General features: G+C 35.7%; 1 protein-coding gene across 5 annotated transcripts in view; it reads right to left on the bottom strand.

Moving 5' to 3' along the window:
* Nucleotides 1-19,416, bottom strand: part of ERICH1 (glutamate rich 1) — a 160,676-nt gene that overhangs the window by 52,092 nt on the left and 89,168 nt on the right. For 4 of the 5 annotated variants that reach the window (XM_044663606.1, XM_044663603.1, XM_044663604.1 and 1 more), the window contains 2 exons: nucleotides 17,447-17,815; nucleotides 10,509-10,703 (listed from right to left, as the gene is read on the bottom strand). In XM_044663606.1, coding sequence (XP_044519541.1) covers nucleotides 10,509-10,703; nucleotides 17,447-17,815 — 564 coding nt within the window. Of the gene's footprint in view, nucleotides 1-10,508; nucleotides 10,704-14,146; nucleotides 14,234-17,446; nucleotides 17,816-19,416 lie in introns of those variants that run through there. The other variant, XM_044663607.1, reaches the window with a different exon arrangement.

Here is a 19,416-nt window from a genome sequence, read left to right as displayed (position 1 = left end):
TTTAAAAATCTGGATGCTATACCATTTGGTGCATATATGTTGAGTATTGATATTACTTCATTGTTTACAGTACTTTTTAGCAAGATGTATTTTCCTTCCTTATTTCTTTTAATCACATCTATTTTTGCTTTAGCTTTGTCTGAGATCATGATCGCTACTCGTGCTTTTTTTTACTTTAAATGATGCATAATAAATTCTGCTTCAGCCTTTTACCTTTACTCTGTGTGTGTCACCCTGCCTCAAATGTGTTTCTTGTAAACAGGATATAGTAAGTAGGATTCTGGTTTTTAAACCACTCTGCTATCTGCTTCTGTTTTATGGGTGAGTTCATGCCATTTACATTCACAGTTATGATTACTGTATATTGCCCTTCATTTTATTTTCCCCTTTTGATCTTGCTCTATTTCCTTTCACTCACTTCTTCCTCACCAGTGTTTTGTTTTTTATCATCACCCCCAACTTTTCCCTCCCTCCTTTTACCCCCACCCCAACCCCTTCTCTTATCTTATTCTCCTTTTACTTCTCTGTAGAGTAACACAGAATTCTGTAAATCAATAGTATGGTTGTTATTCCCTCTCTAAGTCAGTTACAATGAGAGTAAAGTTTAAGCATTGCCTATCACCACCCTCATCCTCCCCTCTCTTGTAATAATTTTTCATGCCTCTTTAATTTACTCCATTCCATTTCTCCCTTCCCTTTTCTCTCAGTGCAATCCTCTTTTACACCCCTTGTTTTTTAAAAATTCTTATCATCATAATCAACTTCTTTTCCTACTGTCTAAGTATACCCCTCCTATCTGCTCTATTACTAAGAATAATGTTTAAGAACTACAGAAGACATCCTCTATTCCAGGTAGGAATACATACAGTTTGACCTTATTGAGTCTCTTAAATTTTCTCATGCTTATTTTTAGGCTTCTCTTGGGTCTCATGTTTAGACTTCACATTTTTTGTTTAGGTCTGTCTTTTCCTGAGGAATGCTTGGACATATTTTATCTTATCGAATGACCATTTTTTTCCCTGAAAGAATATACTCTGTTTTGCTGGATAGGTGACGGGGTTGTAAACCTAGATCTTTCACCTTCCTGAATATCATATTCCATGCTTTCCAGTCTTTTAATGTGGAAACTGCAAAGTCCTGTGTTATCCTGATTGTAGCTCCGTGGTATCTGAATTGTTTCATTCTGGCTGCTTGCAGTATTTTTTTCCTTGGCTTGGGGATCTTGAATTTAGCTATTATATTCCTGGAGGTGAGGATTTCTTTCTGGAGGTGATATGTCAATTCTTTCAATTTCTATTTTATTTTCTTGTTCAAGAATAAATATCTGGGCAGTTTTCTTGTATTATGATGTCCAAGTTTTTTTTTTTTTTTTTTTTTGAGCATGGCTTTCACATAGTCCAATAATTCTTTTTTTTTTTTTTTAGACCCTTAACTTCGGTGTATTGTCTCATAGGTGGAAGAGTGGTAAGGGTGGGCAATGGGGGTCAAGTGACTTGCCCAGGGTCACACAGCTGGGAAGTGGCTGAGGCCGGGTTTGAACCTAGGACCTCCTGTCCCTAGGCCTGACTCTCACTCCACTGAGCTACCCAGCTGCCCCCTCCAATAATTCTTTAATTGTCTCTCCTGGATCTATTTTCCAGGCCAGTTGTTGTTTCAATGAGATATTTCATGTTTTCTTCTGTTATTTTTTTTCATTCTTTTGATTGTTTTATTGTTTCTTGATGTCTCATGAAAACATTTGTTTCTAGTTGCTCAATTCTAATTTTTAAGGTTTGATTTTCCTGTCAACTTTTGAGCCTCCTTTTTCATTTCTTCTTGCACTGCTTTCATTTCTCTTCCCCATTTTTCTTCTGCCTCTCTTAATTGTTTTTTAAAGTCCTTTTTTGAGCTCTTCCAGAATCTGTGTCTAATTTATATTTTTCTTTTGGACTTTGTATTTGCTTGGCTTTTACTGTCCCCTTTTAGATCTGTATTTTGCTCTTTGTCTCCATAAAGATTCTCTATAGTTAGGTGCTTTTTTGGTTGTCTATTCATTTTCACAACCTTTTTTATAGGTAGGCTCTGTTCTCTGGGTGGGTAGGGTACCCTCTTAAACTTCAGTCCTCTTTTGATGCTAGCCTTAGTTTTATTTCTAGGTTTCTGCCAGTTTCATTCATTCTTCCAAGATGGTATGATGGCCTGAGGGCTGAGAGTCTCCTCCTACTGCTGATTCAATTAATCCTTGAGATGCTGATAGTTGAAGTTCTTGCTTTAGGCTTAGGTATATATAGGCTTTTGGTCTCACTTTGGGCTTGATCAAGTCAGGTTCAAAGTAGACTGTCTTGCCCTGAGGCTCCATCTTGAGCTTTAACAAGAGGATCATGAGGCCTCCCATCCCCACTTTGGGTCTACCAACTACCCCCAAATGGGATCTATGTCCTTGCCACATGCCCAGGCTGGGATTCCTGGCTTTGCTTTGAGCCTACACAGAGCAGGCTGCTTTAGCACAGACTACCCTGGGCTAGAGTTTAAGACTTCACTGTAGATTTGGAATTTCAAGGGGTGTGTGTTGGTTGGATCTCTATCTGCCTAGGCAGGGTCTCAGGTTCTGGATGTTGCCTTGGGCTCAAGTTCAGAACCAGGCACAACAGATGTGAGGTGGGGGTGGGGGAGCTTATTCTTGACTGCTTGCTATGTAGCCTCCTGCTGGCTGTGCTCTCCTTTCACCCCAGTGCCCCAGATATTCTCTGACTACCTTTTAGGTTTTTTCTTCTTGAAAGTTGTTTCACTATGTCTACTTGTTGGTTCTTTCACTCATGTCTTCATTTTGTGGCATTATTTTAATATTGGTTGTAAAGGCTTCTCATGGTGGTTTCAAGCTTCCCAGATTCTACTTTCCACCATCTTGGCTCTACTCACAGGAACTTCCAAAAGGTGTTTCCCTATATGGGAGTTCCTTAGATCAACAATGCCACAAGTTTGGTCCCTATCTCCACCATTTCTTATTAAAAAACTTTTTTGATGTTAATTGTTTTTATGTTCTTTTGACTCATTTGTTATTTATTTATTTTTAAAACCTTAGCTTGTTTTAGAATTGATACTAAGTATCAGTTTCAAGGCAGAAGAATGGTAAAGACTAGGATATTGGGGTTAAATGACTTGCTCAGGGTCATACAACTAGGAAGTGTTTGAGGCCAAATTTGAACCAAGGGCCTCCTGTCTCCAGGCCTGGAGCTGTATCCACTAAATCTGACCCATTCATTATTTAGGATACTGTTATTTATTTTCCATTTAGGTTTATTATTTTTTTCTCCTATTGCCTTTATTGATTGCTATTTTTATTGCAATATGCTCTGTAAGAGGATATGTTTGTTATTTTTTTTTCACATTTATGACTTCTTTGTGCTCTGAACTTGCTCACTTTTTGGGAATGATCCTTCTGATGCTTATAAAAATGTATATTCTATAATATTCTCATTTAGAAATTGCCAAAAATTGCCAGTAAAGTGGTAAATGTTGGAGGAGATGTGGCAAATTGGGACACTAATGCATTGCTGGTAGAGTTGTAAACTGATCCAACCATTCTGGAGGGCAATCTGGAATCAATGCATATCTTTGACCTGGTAATACCACTCGTGGGTCTGTATCCCAAAGAGATTTTTTTTTAAATGGGAAAGTATCCATTTATATAAAAATATTTATAGTTGTGCTTTCTGTGGTGGCAAAGAATTGGAAACTAAGATGATATCCCTTAGTTGGGGAATGGCTCAACAAACTGTGGTATACAACTGTGATGGAATACTATTGCTCTTTAAGGAATGATGAACAGCATGATTTCAGAAAGAACTGGAAAGATCTACATGAACTGATATACAAAGAAATAAGCAGAACCATGAAAACATTATACAGAGTAACAGAAATACTATGGGACAATCAAATGTAATAAACTTGGCTACTCTCAGCAATACAATGATACAAGACAATTTGTGACAAAGAATACTATCTTATCTAGAGAAAGATGTTAAGGAATGCAGATCAAAACTCACTATTTTTCATTTTAGTTTTTAAATGTGTATTCTCTTATGATGAACAATATGGAAACATATTTTGTATAATAATACAAGTATAACCTAGATCCAATTGCTTACTATCTTGGGGGAGGAGAGGGAAAAGAGAGAGGGAGACAATTTGGATCTTATAACTTTAGAAAACTTATTTGGAAAATTATTACATGTAATTGGTTAATAAAATATCTTTAAAAAAGAAATTGCTCAAAGTATTTCAATTCTAGTTTTCCCAACACTCTTTTTGAATCTACATTTTAACTTGTTCATCTTTTTCTGAGGTTTGCTTATTCTGACAGAAGAATATTAAAGCATCATTTTGCAATTTGTCTAGTGTTTCCTTTAGGAACTTGGATACTATACTATTTAAAAATGCATACACATATATAAAAATATACTTTTTTTTCTTTGGTGTCTTTATGCATAATACAGTTTTCCTGTTTACTTCTCTTGACATGAAATCACAATTGCAATTCCTGCCTTTCTGGGAAAATGAACTAAAGCATAATACAGTAGGTCCTCCATATTTAGATACATATCATGGATATGTTAACTCCTACTGATCCCCATATAAATGTGCTTTCTCTCCCTGCTTCTGCCTTTCAAGGAACTCCATGGCCTTCTCTTCCCCACCTCCTCAAACCTTCGAAAAAGAAAAAAACAAACCAAAAAAAAGTAAAAGTGCAAGCAGAAGAGAATGCCACTGTGGGGCAGACCACTGCCACAAGACTTCTGGCCCTTTGTGAGCAGACCTCTAGCACTTTGGGTTGACACAAATAACAAAAAGTGGAAAGTGAAGCCATGATTAAGAGGGCCTTACTGTGCATTTTATTCCAATTTCCAATTTTCAGTTTGTAGGGGCTGGCCTTGGAGTCAGAAGACCTTTGTTGAAATCCTATCTCTCTGGTATACTGCCTGTGTGACTCTGGGCAAATCATTTGACTTTTTCAATCCCCAGGAAACTCTATAAAATGATCATTAGTAGCTGATTTGCATCATTGGTTTTTTTATTTCTGTAAATTCTCTTTTCTAAACATGCTTGAACCACAAAAATTTATCTTTACCTTTTATTTTATTAACTTTTAAAATATATTTTAGCCTTATTTAATAGCCATTTGTTGAGGAAAAACCTATCTCCATTCCAGATTGGATTTCCCCTTTTGTCAAAGAAAATCAATTAACTACAAATGCCTGATTACAGTGACTATATCTTCCCAAACAGGCCCCTGTATTTCAGTAAGGTATGTTTATTATCTGTATCTTTATTAGTTTTAAAATTACTCATAGTCCAGCTTCAGTGATCTTTTTACACTGGCAGTCAGTGTATATGATTGGTCCCGATCATTTAAATTTATATCAGTTTTTTAAAAATGCTAGTTTTTCTTAATGTTATATACTTGTAATTTTTTTACTGAATATTGATATCCCATTATAATGAGATTCTTTAGTTTGTTGGGGTTTTTTAGGCATTCCTGAACTGATGAGCATAATCTTTTGTTTCCAATTTTTTGCAACTACAAAGTATAGTTATGAATATTTCAAACTACTTTATAATTTGTACTAAATATTTTACAATAAGCATTTTGGTATTCTTTATAATTTGTAATAAGTATTTTGTATGCAGCACATTATTGCACTGGCTTTCTTATTCAATATTCTATTTTCTTTCATTTTTCTGATGAGTTCAATCCACTTATATTTAGAGTTAAGTTTATATTTTGTTCAATTTATTTTTATTATTTTTCCTCCTATTTTGAATCTGTACTTAGTCCCTGAAGTTTATTTTGATTATACTAGTCTGATCTATCTCTTCCTATAGTCTCTTTTATAGTCCCTTCTATTTTCCTGATCTCATTCTCTGAGTTTATTTTTTATTATATTTTCTCACTCCTTTAGGAAACTATAAAAAGAATAATACTATAGAATGCTACTTCTTCCACTTCCTCCTCTCTAATTTGTATAATATTTCATTTGTAGAGTCCCTTTAAAAATATACATATATATCCCTTTCCATACTATTTCCCCTTCAGTTATACTCTAGAACCAATTCTGTTATTCATGGTCATATTTTAACATGTTCCTTCTAAATTCTATGTTGTTGTGAGGAAGATCATTTAGTATTAGTTACATATAGTTTATATGGACCTAGCAGGAAGGGCTCCAAGATGGAATGAAGGAGCAGGAAGTGGGCTTGTGCTCTGAGAGAGACTCCATTAGTGGTTGGCACAAACTGTTGCTAGGCCTGGGAGATCTCAAGAATTAAGGACACCCTGCATCCTGATTCCCTGGGATCCTGAGTGGTGGTGGCTTTCAGCAAGTGGACAAAACCTGCAGAGCTGCACCAAGTGGAGGAGGGGTTTGGGATCTGGTGGACAGCATCTCAAGCACACTCTACTTGGGTACCTTGGACCACCTTGGCTTTTGGCATCCTGTGATCATCTTTGGAATACCATGAGAACCCTCAAAGCCACCCTCAGGCCCATTAGCTGTGCTGGTCAAACCTGGCTGGAACCAGGTTTGAAGCAGCCTTCCTAGTGACCCCAGAACTGCTCCTCTGAGCCCTGCCTGGCCTAGGTCAATTAGAATTAGAGTAGACAAGTCCTCCCTTTGCCCCTGTGATTTGCCCTTTAGGTTTTTAAGTGCAGAATCCTTTATCCCACCTTTATTTAGTTAATCATAATTAAAACTGTTAAAAACCTTTACCTTGCCTGCTGGTTCCATAGACCCTGGTCTAGGGGTGAGCTGGGTGAGCTGGGCCAACTGCCATTCTTGACAGTTAACAGCAGCTTGGCAGTGAACTCTGCTCTTCCTATCCTGGTTGGTCCTGTCTCTCCTTCAACCCAGTGTGTATACCCACAAACCATTAGGTCACATTTTACATCCCTGGTGCCCCATCTTTTTTACAATGTCCATAATTCAAGGTGGAGTATTTGGAAAACAATGTTCCTTCCTTCATCTGGCTCAACTGTGAGTTAGGGAGAGAATCAACATTCCCTCTTTAGGGAAGGAAGAAGCATTTTTATAGCACCTCCTATATGTTAGGTACTGTGCGAAATGCTTTACAAAATATTATTTCATTTGATTCTCACAATAACCCTAGGAAGTAGATACTTTTGTTATCATTCTCAATTTAAAGTTGAGGCAAACAGAAGATTAATGATTTTCCCCTGGTTACACAGATATTAAGTGTTTAAGGCAAGATTTAAACTCATATCTTCCTGGCCCCATGTTCTATCCCACTGTGCCTAACTGTTTCAACAACTTAACTGAAATTGAAACTATTCTGGGAAATCTAAGTTCCATTCTTAATTCTTCTTTTAATTCTTCAGACCCATTTTGGAGGCTTTTGTAATTGTTCCAATGTCATATCCCAAATTTCTGTAGAATTTATACTAATAATCCTTTCCTTTTCTTTAGGGATTTCTTTACCTCTGAATAATTATGCTGATAATAAGTATGTTTTGGAATATCTTTACATTTGTTTGATAACTTTTGCCCTTCTTTATTAGCCTCTGTTGGTTTTTTTTTGTGATATACCTTTCCATGATGAGTTTTCTCCCTTTCCCTCCTTGCTTTTTATTTTTTATTCCTTTAATCTAACTGGTGAATTACTTGCCCCCACAGAATGAGGAGACTTAGATACCTTCTCAACCTAGGAACTTTGTTAGAAATCGTCTTCCTTTACTTCTTATGGCTGAGATATTTTCTTTCATTTGTCTTTTAACTTATTTTGGGGTTATTGACTGGAGGGAAAGTTTATATCCCACATCTCATTTGTTCTTTCTTCTAGAGGCTGTAGTTCTAGATAGAACTGTGATCTGCCCTACACTGCTGATAATTTCTTTACTCTTCAGCAGCTTTCTCTCTAAATTACTGGGACAGAACAAAGGTGACATGGGAAGGCAGGGAAACAATCTAGCTGAATCACTGCTAAGAAGAGACAACAAAAGGCTGCAACTGATAGACTATCTGATATCATGTAATTATGTGGAGTTCTGTGTGGAATTTAAAACTTGGGATTAATTTGTGTAGGTAACAAGTAATGATGGGCACAATGATATGAGCTACAATATGGTCTTGTTATTTTTTTTTCTTCTAGAGGATTTACCTTGAAGGGAATTGTATCTTTTTTCCTCTTCTTGCTGTTATTTTCATTATTTTATTTGCCACATTTCTTAGAGTTTTAAGGAGGCCATCATGAGGGCAAGTGATACAATATTTCAGCCATCTTGCTCTAAGTCTTCCTTGTAGTCTCTAGCCAGGTGTGATCTATCAGTGTTTATGCTCTGCTAGAAGAGATCTCTATCCTGAGAGAAGTGGAATGGGACTTTGATAGGAGGTGTTTATATTTAATTTATTTTTCTTAACAAGTGCATTTCAAAAGGATTTACATGAAGAATCCTTTAAGTAGTAAGTTTCTATATATATTTTAAAAGGAGAGCAACAAAAAACACTGATTTGCATACAACCTGTCAGGTACATTGCCTTCATTAAAGTTCTTTTCTAATACCTCATTGTGATGTAGAAGTAAACCCAGGTTCCTAAATCTTAATACACCATAAGCTCTGGCAGATCCTGCTAAGTTGGAAATACTCCATGTTCAGGGTCAGCAATGGAATGAGGGCATAGCTCAAGTGTAAAGAGTCTCATCACCAGAAATCTGGTCACTTATGAGGCCAAGGCTTTATTTTTAGCCAAAATAACTCAGTAAGATGGCCTGCCATAGCACTGATGAAGAGAAAACCCATAATGCTGAAAATATATATCATTTCCAGTATTTAAGTACAATTATTTGATTGATATGAAGGTTGTTAAGAAATCTATCTACTGGGGCAGCTAGGCAGCACAGTGGATAGAGAGCCAGGTCTGGAGTTAGGAGGACCTGGGTTCAAATCTGGCTTCAGATTCTTTCTAGTTGTGTGAACTTGGGCAAGTCAATTAATTCCTATTGCTCAGTCCTTGCAACTTTTCTGTTTTGGAATTCATACTAAGATAGAAGGTAAGGTTTTTAAAACATATCTATATTTCTGCCTACTACATAAAATGAGGCATACCTATAGAGGCATCCTATCTGAGAATTTCAATGGGTGAAGTCAGGTAAGGCACTTTTGTTTCACACCAAATAAAACACCTGGGTATAAACAAAGCTCTAAGGAATGAGATATACTATTAAAGACCAAGTGTGTGTACATGTATATTAAAGAGACATATATGTGATTACATGCCCAAAAATGATTCATTATTTTAAAAATCTATGATATTGCTTCTATACTGTATCCACAGCTTTCTCAACTTATACTTTGAAAAAGATATATTTATCATAAAACTGATTTTTTTGTATAAACACCCAAGATTTTAAAATTATTTTAAAATTATTTCATTTTTATTTTTAGTTCTCCCCATTCCTTCACCTCTACCCTACTCACTGAGGCTAGAAATGATACCTATTATATATAAGAAGCCTTGTAGAACATATCTCTTTGTTAGCTACTCCTTCCTAACCCCAATGCCCCGCCCCCCAAAAGAGGAGAATAAAGAAAAGAATAAAAATCTGTTTCAATTTGTACTCTAAGACCATCAGTTCTCTCCCTGGAGGTGGATTGCATTTTACATCATGAATCCTTTGGAGTTCTGGTAGATCGCTATATTGATCAATTACCAAGTCTTTCATAGTTGTTCATCATACATTATTGCTATTATTACTGTACTACATACAGTGGTCTTCTGGTTCTGCTCACTTTACTTTGCATCAGTTCTTATAAGTTTTTCCAGATTTTTCTGAAACCATTCCCATCATCGTTTCTTATAGAACAATAGTATTCTAGCACATTCAGAGAACATAATCTATTCAGTCATTCTCTAATTGATGGGTATCCTCTCAATTTCCAATTCTTTGCCACCACAAAAGAGTTATCATTAGTGTTCAGTTCTCTCCAACTAGACTCTATACTCTCTGAGGGCAGAACCTATGTGTATACTTCTCTGCATTTCCCTTTGGGCTTAACATAATGCTGATATAATAAGTACTTAATATTCTAAATGAAAGCTAAAGCTAAATCTTGGTTATCTTAGTTTTTTCTTTTTGGCTTCTAAAATTGAAAGGTGCAGAAAGTCTTATTACTTTTATTTTAACAAAGCAGATAAAGTGAAAGGAGAGGAAGAGATGAGTTTTCCTATTCCAGATAAAACTATAAAGAACTTCCCTTTGGGATTTATAACCATTCTCTAAATTAGCCACAGATTGGAGAATTGGAGTGGTTGCATACTGTTCCATAAACTTTAAAAATCCATTAGGAAAACAAAGAAAGTTGTGGTTTCTTTGGAGACTATGTTATTCAATCGAATCACATGAATATCATCATATATCCTGATGCATTATTATTTTCTCTTTTTTTAAGCTTTTTTTTTTTGAGGCAAATCTTGAGAAAAACATAAACAGTATGATTAATAAATTGTAGCACATACCAGAAGGCATCATGCATTGTTCTTGGAACAGTTCCAAGGCACCTTTCAATCTTTCAATATCTTGTAAAAGTACCAGAGTTTTCATTTGGTGCATAAGTATAATATCTTTGGAAGATATGTGATGAAATTCAAGATGTTTCAAAATCTCCTGGATAGTTTCCCAGCAGGCAGTCGAACCAGAAGATTTAGAATTACCTAAAGAAAAGAAGGCAAGACAATTTAGCATTTTATTCAATAATATTTTAATTTTGATAGTGTTTTTAAACATATAATAATTTTAGATCACTCAAGAAGAATCTTGTATGGAAATAGTGTTTTAAGATACTCAATGTTACAAATGGAATGTTAATAATGCCACCTTATATTTACATATAATTTTATAGTGGTATATACAAAATTTTATATACAAAATTTCATTTTGTTTTCACATTAACTCTTTAACATGGACAGAACAAAGCCTGTACCTGGAATCTAGGACTTAACAGCAAATTAACTGACTATACCATGTTATCTACCTGAAGTAATATACTCTTGACAAATGAGTTGGATGGTAGGACACAGGGGCATGTGCATACACACATACAAACACATGCACACATACACAGATAAATACTATAAATAGGAAGTTGAATAAGAATGAAAATATTGATTGACTTTCACTACAAAGGCATGTTTATTACTCTGAATGGAGTTACTAACAGAAACATGCAAGCATCTTCCCAATTATAATACATTGTATTGGAAAAACATATGGAAAGTTTAGGTGATAGGATAGTCAAATCAAGATAAAAGACACTACCATGTAAGTTAGTAGAATTAAAAAATAAAATCAAAACTATAGATAGTGGAGCTACTATAACATTTCTTGTGTGATTTTAATCATAAATTATTTAAAAGTGGTTTCATCACAAAGGCTTATTTAAAAAAATCAGGAATCAAAAAAATATAAGTATAGTTGAACCTCACTTCATATAAAACAAAGATATTTGTGAAAAATGGTTCACAAATAAAATTTTAGTAATCATTCATATTTTTGAACTGGCTTTTAAAATGTGACATCCCAGGAGCTATGCAATTGAAAACCCAGCAGTATGAAGAAAAGGTACAACAAACTCTTTTTGGGTTGAGTCAAATAAGCTATGAATTCACCTAACTGTACTGTCATCTAGTCTACATTTTTCCACCTTGTCCACAAAACTTTTATGACTTTTCATATCAAATACTTGGATGAAATCAAGATATGTTAGCTCTGATTTGCCAGTAACTAGTCTTAATTATAAAGGAAATTACATTAATTTAACATGAATTGTTCTTTGTGAATTTATATGGATGGTACTAGATTCCTGTAAGATCCTTTCCTACTCTAAGAGACTAGACAGAGACTAGGCAATTCTGTTCCTCAGGTGAGAGTTCTGGATTGTCTATGTATATGTTTCAGAACTAATTATAAAGAAGTGATAACTGAAGCCATAATAGTGAATGAGATTGAGGAGAGGGCCCAGAACATAGTCTTGGTGAAGACACACTCTTGGGGAAGGAGGAAGAAGATGAAACAGTGAAGGAAATCAAGTAATGCTTAGTAGAAACGTGAGAGAGGAGTGACATAGAAAATGAGGAAAGAGTCTACTAAGTGGGAATGGGTAGTCAAATGGTATTAAATACTATAGAAAAACGAAAGAGGGAAAGGACTGAGAAAAGACTTTGGGGTTTACTAAGGGTTATTTGCTAAATACAGTGCTTAAGAGATCTGAATATGTTTGCTGTCAAGAGATCAGGGAGAGAAAATGGAGGTTATAAATAGCTATAATAATAGCTATTTCTATTTCCACAATGAGAATATCCATTTTTCCCCATCCAAACAACATATTCTATACCTTATATTATAAATACTGCCCAAGACAATAACCAATATGCACTACAAGAAATCAAGTCATGCAAAAAGGTAACTCATTAATACTGAACTTCTAGGAAATCACTGTAGGTAGGTGACTAGGTATGGCATGCTCCAGTGGTAATCGATATACTGATCATTCCTCAGTTTTATCTCATAAATCCATAATTACCCCAACTGTCACTGGTCACTGAATAACCCTGAGCTCCATCCCCATGTTTCTTGGTCTTCTGCACTCCTGATTTGATTGACAGATAAGAAGAATCTGTTATCAGGGTTGTCCTTAATGACTGACATGGGAGCATCTGCAGTACATCTTATCCTTCTCCAAGATCCCACAAGTCTTAATACTCCACTTCATCACTACCTTTTGTTAATGAAGATATGAACTCCAAAAACTCCATTTAAGGAGGTAACTAAGCTCAGAACACTTCTTCATGCTTCATCTGGCTGCACCACCCTGGGATATATCTGACATCATCACATCCTAGTGTTGGGGGTACTTTCCCTTTTCCTGCTTTTCTGCCTCTTTTTGTGTGTTCTTTTCCTTCACTAGATTGTAAGCTCCTTAAGGGCAGGACTGTCTTATGCCTTCTTTTTTTCCTCAGCACTTAGCACAGAACCTGGCAAGGAGTAGTTAGTTGCTCAATGTTTACGTTGACTGAGAGGGGTATGGCCTGGAATGTGGGAATTCATTGAAAACCATAATCCTATGCTGGTGAGAATATCTCATAGTTGGCACACAACTAAATCAGTCTGTCTCTTGGGAGATCCTCTAGGAAGGAAGATGTGTCTGTGTCCTGGGTCCTAGAAATAGATCTCCTTTTAGAAGCAAAGGATGATAGAACCGACATCACCCAGATTCTTTATCGCGTCATAAGACATCTTCCCCATAAACAACTGAACTTTCTATTTTTTAAAATTCTGGCTCATGATTTTTAATGCTTGTCCTAGTTCTTCTACTTTCTGTCCTATCTGTCTTGATCTGGTTTTATAGGCATCTTATTTAATGATGACTGTGATCAAATGGTCTCTACTCCTGTTTGCGCTCTCATCTTTGGCATTTCTTTATATCAGTCAATGGATATCGTTTCTTTAATAACTTAGTTGAGCACTTATTCTACCTTCTGGCCATTAAATCTTCATCTCCAATCAAAAGGTAGAGAGTGCTTGACAAAAAAATCACTTCCAACTCTAACAGTCAATGAATTTATGGAGAGGGAGTAAATTTATTTTGAGTTGTTTCAGAAGACAGAAGTTATAGGGAAATACATTTTTACCATGACATTAGGAAGAATTTTCTAATAATTTAGGTGTCAAAAAAATGGAATGGTTGCCTCTATAAATTTCTGCCAAGTAATTAATGATTGATAAAGTAACACTTAGATATGCTAAGTAGTTAAAGGTATTGCTAAATTGCCTTTATTTAAAAAAAAGTTTTTGCTAAATTCTTTGAGAACTAAAGAATTTTTTTTTGCAATGTGAAGATCCACCCTATATCTAAATTATAAGTTCTTATTTTCATATATTTACAGTTTTTAAAGCAAATTAAATTTGAAAAACAGTAATTGATATAGCACTGGATCTTGTTGAAGCATATAACTGAAAAAGCTCATATTTGTGAAATGTGTTGGTGTTAGTGAGAGGGAGATTATCATGACTCTGGAAATTGAACTATCAGTTGTAAACTATAGAATCTGAGAAATGTGTACCTATATCATTTCTCAGCAGAGCCAGACCTACTCACCTAAGAATAGACGAAGTTCCCTCTGTTCCAGGTTGTTGCTTCAGAAAGGAGCTTGGCTATTCCCAGGCATATGATTCCAGCCATCAGCTGAGAAAAAATACAGAACTTTAGGCACATGTGCCACTGGCATTTGGTGGAAAGTTAGTTTTTCAAGTGCACATCTGGACCACCATGGACAAGCTATATACCACTGCTGAGATTTTCTCCTTTTTGGTGGTTTGCCAAAGGAATGTAACCATTACAGACAACTGCATCTCACTAGGAAAGGAGGAAAAAGTGTGCAGGCGCTAGGAATGTGGAGGAGGCTAGAAGTGATAAGGCAAGGACATTTTATTTCAAAGCCTATTTTAAGATGTCTTTTTTATAGTTCAATCTAGCAAGTATTCTCTTATCAATTCTTGCAGCATTTCTGGAAAGAATTGGAAGGAGGACAATAGTGAAACAATTACTTTCATTTACAATGAAAGAATGTTGGCTCTGGTTCGAAAGGCCTTGGGTTTGAATGCTAGCTCTGCACTATCTGTAATCTTTCTGGGCCTCAAGTTTCCTCCTCATCTGATGTCGCTGATAAACCTTCATATAATTACTACATGTTTTGACAGTAAAAACACCCTATTGGATGGGCCAGCTAAATAAAATTTTAAATAAAGAGAATACTAAAAGGAAATTCAAGAAATTCTCCAAAAGTAACTTGAGTATTTTATGACACAGTTTATCTATGAGTTGACAGAATACGAAGGTTCCTTTCAGGCCATCTAATTCAACCTTTCTCCCAATCCAAATAGCATTTCTGTATCTCTGACAGATGGCTATCCAGTCTTGATTCAATACTTCTACTTCTGGGGAATACATAAGTAAATTATTGGCAAGGCAAGGAAAGAAGTGAATTCCTCTATCACTTCATCTGTCATGCCTACTTAGCCCTTTCTGTAATCTACCACAGCAATAAGAACCCTTTCATTTTTGTTTCGTTGATCTTTACCAAACATTTTTCATGTACATCATTTTTTAAAAAAATATTTACCTTCTGTCTTAGAATCATTACTGTATATAGGTTCCAAGGCAGAAGAGTGGTAAGGGCTAGGCAATGGATGTTAAGTGACTTGCCCCAGGTTCACATAGCCAGAAAGTGTCTGAGGCTAAATTTGAACCCAGGGCCTCCAGTCTCTAGGCCTGGCTCTCAATCCACTGAGCCACCTACCTACTTTCTTTGATATATGTCTTAATATAAAGTGTCATAGCAATACTTCCTCTCTATCCACTTAACTTATTCTGTTCCTTCTGAGTAAGATCTATCCTTCTGAAGATTTGTTGACAGAATATCCTTCTCTAAGAACATGTCAACTAAGAGAATAAACATAAGACCTAGTATAGAGTTACTAAACTCAGGAAAACACTATGCTTACCCAGAAGCAAATAATGGTTAAAAAAAAGATAAAGTCTAATTCTTATACCTTCTCTAATCAGTAGTTTTAATATACCCCACACGAAGTGCAGTACAATAAGATCCTAGAAAAATTATCTAGTTATGGCTCTGGGTTGTTATTATAGAAATGTGTTCCTTAAAAGCTATAGTCTCAATTTCTTTTTTGCTTAACTATATATATTTATGCATGCACATGAATCTCTTCTCTCATTCTCTATTTGTTTCCCTTCTTTGCATATATTCTCTGCTTGGCTATATTGTTAGAATTTGATTTGAAAAGGAAAAATTTTAAGAGTACCTTTTGAAAAATAGTTATGAGTTAATTTTCATTTTTTAATGAATAATAATTTGCATTTTAGCCTCTTAGTTTATTTCCCAGATGCAATTATTTATATTTTAATTTTGCTTAATTAATACATTTAGGCTCCTGTTTGTAATGAAGGCCCCATGTGAGTTACTGGGTAAAATATGCCAAATCACACAGGTGACAAAAACAAAAATTTCAGTTCATGAGACTCTTAGAGCATATATGTGTATGAAAAGCTCAAATCCACAGAATTTGTCAGTCAACCTTAGGCATTGCTCTCAGTTTAATGGAATACACAAACTTGATAAATATGCCTTCTATGATATATTGATAAAAATGCTGAATTAGGATAAGTCATGGGGGACTCACTCTAGGATAACAATTATTCATTGATAAAGAGTTAGTTTAGTTTAGTTGTTTAAATTGCTGTTATTCTTTTTTTTTTTTAAAAACCCTTAACTTCTGTGTATTGGCTCCAAGGCAGAAGAGTGGTAAGGGCGGGCAATGGGGATCAAGTGACTTGCCCAGGGTCACACAGCTGGGAAGTGTCTGAGGCTGGATTTGAACCTAAGACCTCCCATCTCTAGGCCTAAATCTCAATCCACTGAGCTACCCAGCTGCCCCTGCTAAGTTATTCTAATGTCTACCATTTCATCTAATCTCCATGTTGTCCACAATGATATCATTTAAGACTGATGGTCTTCTCATCAAAATATATCATTCTAATAACCTACCCTCATCAATTCTCATAATTATCAAAAAAAAGAAATGTATTTAATTTAGTATATCTTTCTCTTTGTAAACCCATATTGGCTCCTACAGGCCACCTTTTAAAAAAATCACCAAAGGCAAGGATTTAAAGACTTATGCAAATGTAAGGCATTTTCATTAGTATTAAAAAATAACAGTGAGAAAATGGTTGATAAAGGAATGTTAAAAAAATTATGTAGGTAGAGAAATAAACTATAAGTACTTTTACTTCCAATGAATTTTAGGGAATAAAAATTTTCCAAATTCTCTAATCTATTTACTTGTCATATAGAAGCATAGTTAATGACCATCTATCTTAATATCTTATAAAAGAGTTATTAATTTGTTTTATGAATATGATCCTTCTCAAGAACTTTGATGAGACCGACTACAATTTACTCCATTAGGAATATCTCAAAAGTGGAAGCTAGGTGGCTCAGTGGATTGAGAGCAAGGCCTAGAGGCAGGAGGTCCTAGGTTCAAGTCTGACCTCAGACACTTCCTAGCTGTGTGACCCTGGGCAAATCACTTAGCACCACACTGCTCCATTGTCTAGCCCTTACCACTCTTCTGCCTTGGAACCAACATACAGTATTGATTCTAAGATGGAAGGTAAGGGTTAAAAAAAAAAAAAGGAATATCTAAAGCTAGTAGCCAAGGTACTGAAAAATATGTTGGGAAGAATTAAAGTATCCTACATTTGTCTTTATATTATGTATTTTGAATATTCTATGGAGAAACATATAAATAACACTGCTTATTTTTCCAAATTCCAGCCAGTACCATTATTCTAAAGATGAAACAGGAGAGAACATACTGTCAGAGAAATAAATTTCTTGTGTTGCTTGTAAGAAGTCTAGGATGCCATCTGCCTTTTCATTGGTATCTTTAAAATCTTCTCCTTCACTGTTGCTTTCAGGCTGGTATGTAAAACTGATGCCAGTTGCTTTTGTTAGTAAGCCAGCTGCTCTCTTCCTTTCTTTTTGCTGTTTCTTTTTCAGTTTCCTTTTTTTATTTTTGCTTATTTGTGGACCATCTGTATGCTGTGGCTGTAATTTTTCTTGTAAATGACTCTCATTCTCTTCAAATTTTGTTTGTTCTACATGGACATTATGGGGATTTTGCAAAATATTCTTTGGTTTCCGCTTTTTAATTCTTCTCTTTGGTGGCTCTTGAGGATTCTCTTCTGTAAAAAGCAACAAAATGAAATAATAATGAATAAAATAAGACTGTAACAAACTTCTTGGGCTACATTAATTTAAATACTGTAATCTAATTTAGTTTCAGTGGCAGCTAGATGGTGCAGTGGATAGTGTCAGGCTTGCTGTTAAGAAGACTCTTCTGAATTTAAATCTGGCCTTAGATACTTAATAACTATATGATCATGAGAAAGCAAAACTGAGTTATAAAAAAATAGAGAGGATGGATAATAATGCTAGAGGCTATGGAGGCTTTTGGCTTTATGGAAGCTTGGATTTGGTGGGAGAGAGAGCACACTCTTACCCATGGCCTCTGTGTAGGTGCTGCTGGCAAAAGCTATGCCTCTCCTCTCCTGACAGGCTTGCTCAACTAAGCCTGTCAGCTATCCCTTATAACAGTTGCCCAGACAGGGAACCACTGAGAAGTTGTATGGGTAGTTAACCTCTCTAGTTCCTCAGGCTGGGGTTGGAATGGATATTGATAAGGGCTATTGATGTGCTGTTTGAATAATGGTGATATCTGACTTCGTGATTGACTCCCTTTACCAAGGGTTTAGATATATTGACCACTCAGGAAAGGTACTTGATAACAAAACAGTATATTTGATTCAAATTAATGGGGTTAGGAACAAGGGAAAAGGATGGAGGATTTGGAAACCTTATTTGCTAATTTTCTAAGCTAATGATCAGACTATTGGAGAAAGCTAGATCAAGTAGAGACTGAATGTTCTTCACCCTCTCACTAACCCTGGCCTGACTTTGCCGGAGCCAAGCCAAAGATTAGGGAAGGCTATTGATAATCTTTGATCAGAGTGTCACTGTTTTCTCTCAGTTCTATTGTCAATGATGGTGATTGCTCTCTAGCTCTCTCAGTAAGAGAAGTTGATTTGCAGGTACAACCTATCCTCCCTTGAGACCTCCCACCTCCCAGGTTCTGCTCCAGACTGTGCTAGGCTTGGTGGGTATTTATAGGGTTGGCTCCGACTGATTTTTTGCCCTGGCTCATGGCATCTGGGTACATTCTGAGGTGTTCAACTGCCGGTCTTATCACTCAAAGTTGGTGTCCATCTTGCCCCAGAAATCAATATAACACAGGGCCCCTATATCTGCAGAGGATACATTCAAAGACCCATGTGGATGACTAAATTATAGCTGTTGCTGACCCCATATATATGTGTTCTCTCTACCTATTCCAAATCCCTAGGCTCATGTTCCTAGCCCTCACATAGAAAGCCCTAAAAAAAGTGGAATTGAAAGCAGAAGATACCTCCCCTGGAGGCATAATGATGCTGAGGATAAAACTCCATTGTTTATGTAGTCCACTGTTTTATAGATAACTGAGAATAAGGTGACCCTACTATATAATCCTTAAGGGGGAAAATGAATATTAATTAAATTGAGGGCTTCTTGAAAAAAACAGAGAAGAGAAAAACCTGACTTTCAAATATGAGACTCAAGAGAAGTATAAAAAGGTAAATAGGAAAGAGAAAATGTAAGGGTTTCATTAGGTTAAACTGTTTACATTCCTATATAGGATACTTGAAACTCCTAAGAACTTTATCTTTATTAAGGAAGTTAGAAGTCTACA

This window comes from Gracilinanus agilis, chromosome 2, assembly GCF_016433145.1.
Source record: "Gracilinanus agilis isolate LMUSP501 chromosome 2, AgileGrace, whole genome shotgun sequence".
Classification (NCBI taxonomy): domain Eukaryota; kingdom Metazoa; phylum Chordata; class Mammalia; order Didelphimorphia; family Didelphidae; genus Gracilinanus; species Gracilinanus agilis.
Note: the sequence above shows the minus strand (reverse complement) of the source record. Positions and strands in the feature narration are given on the sequence as shown.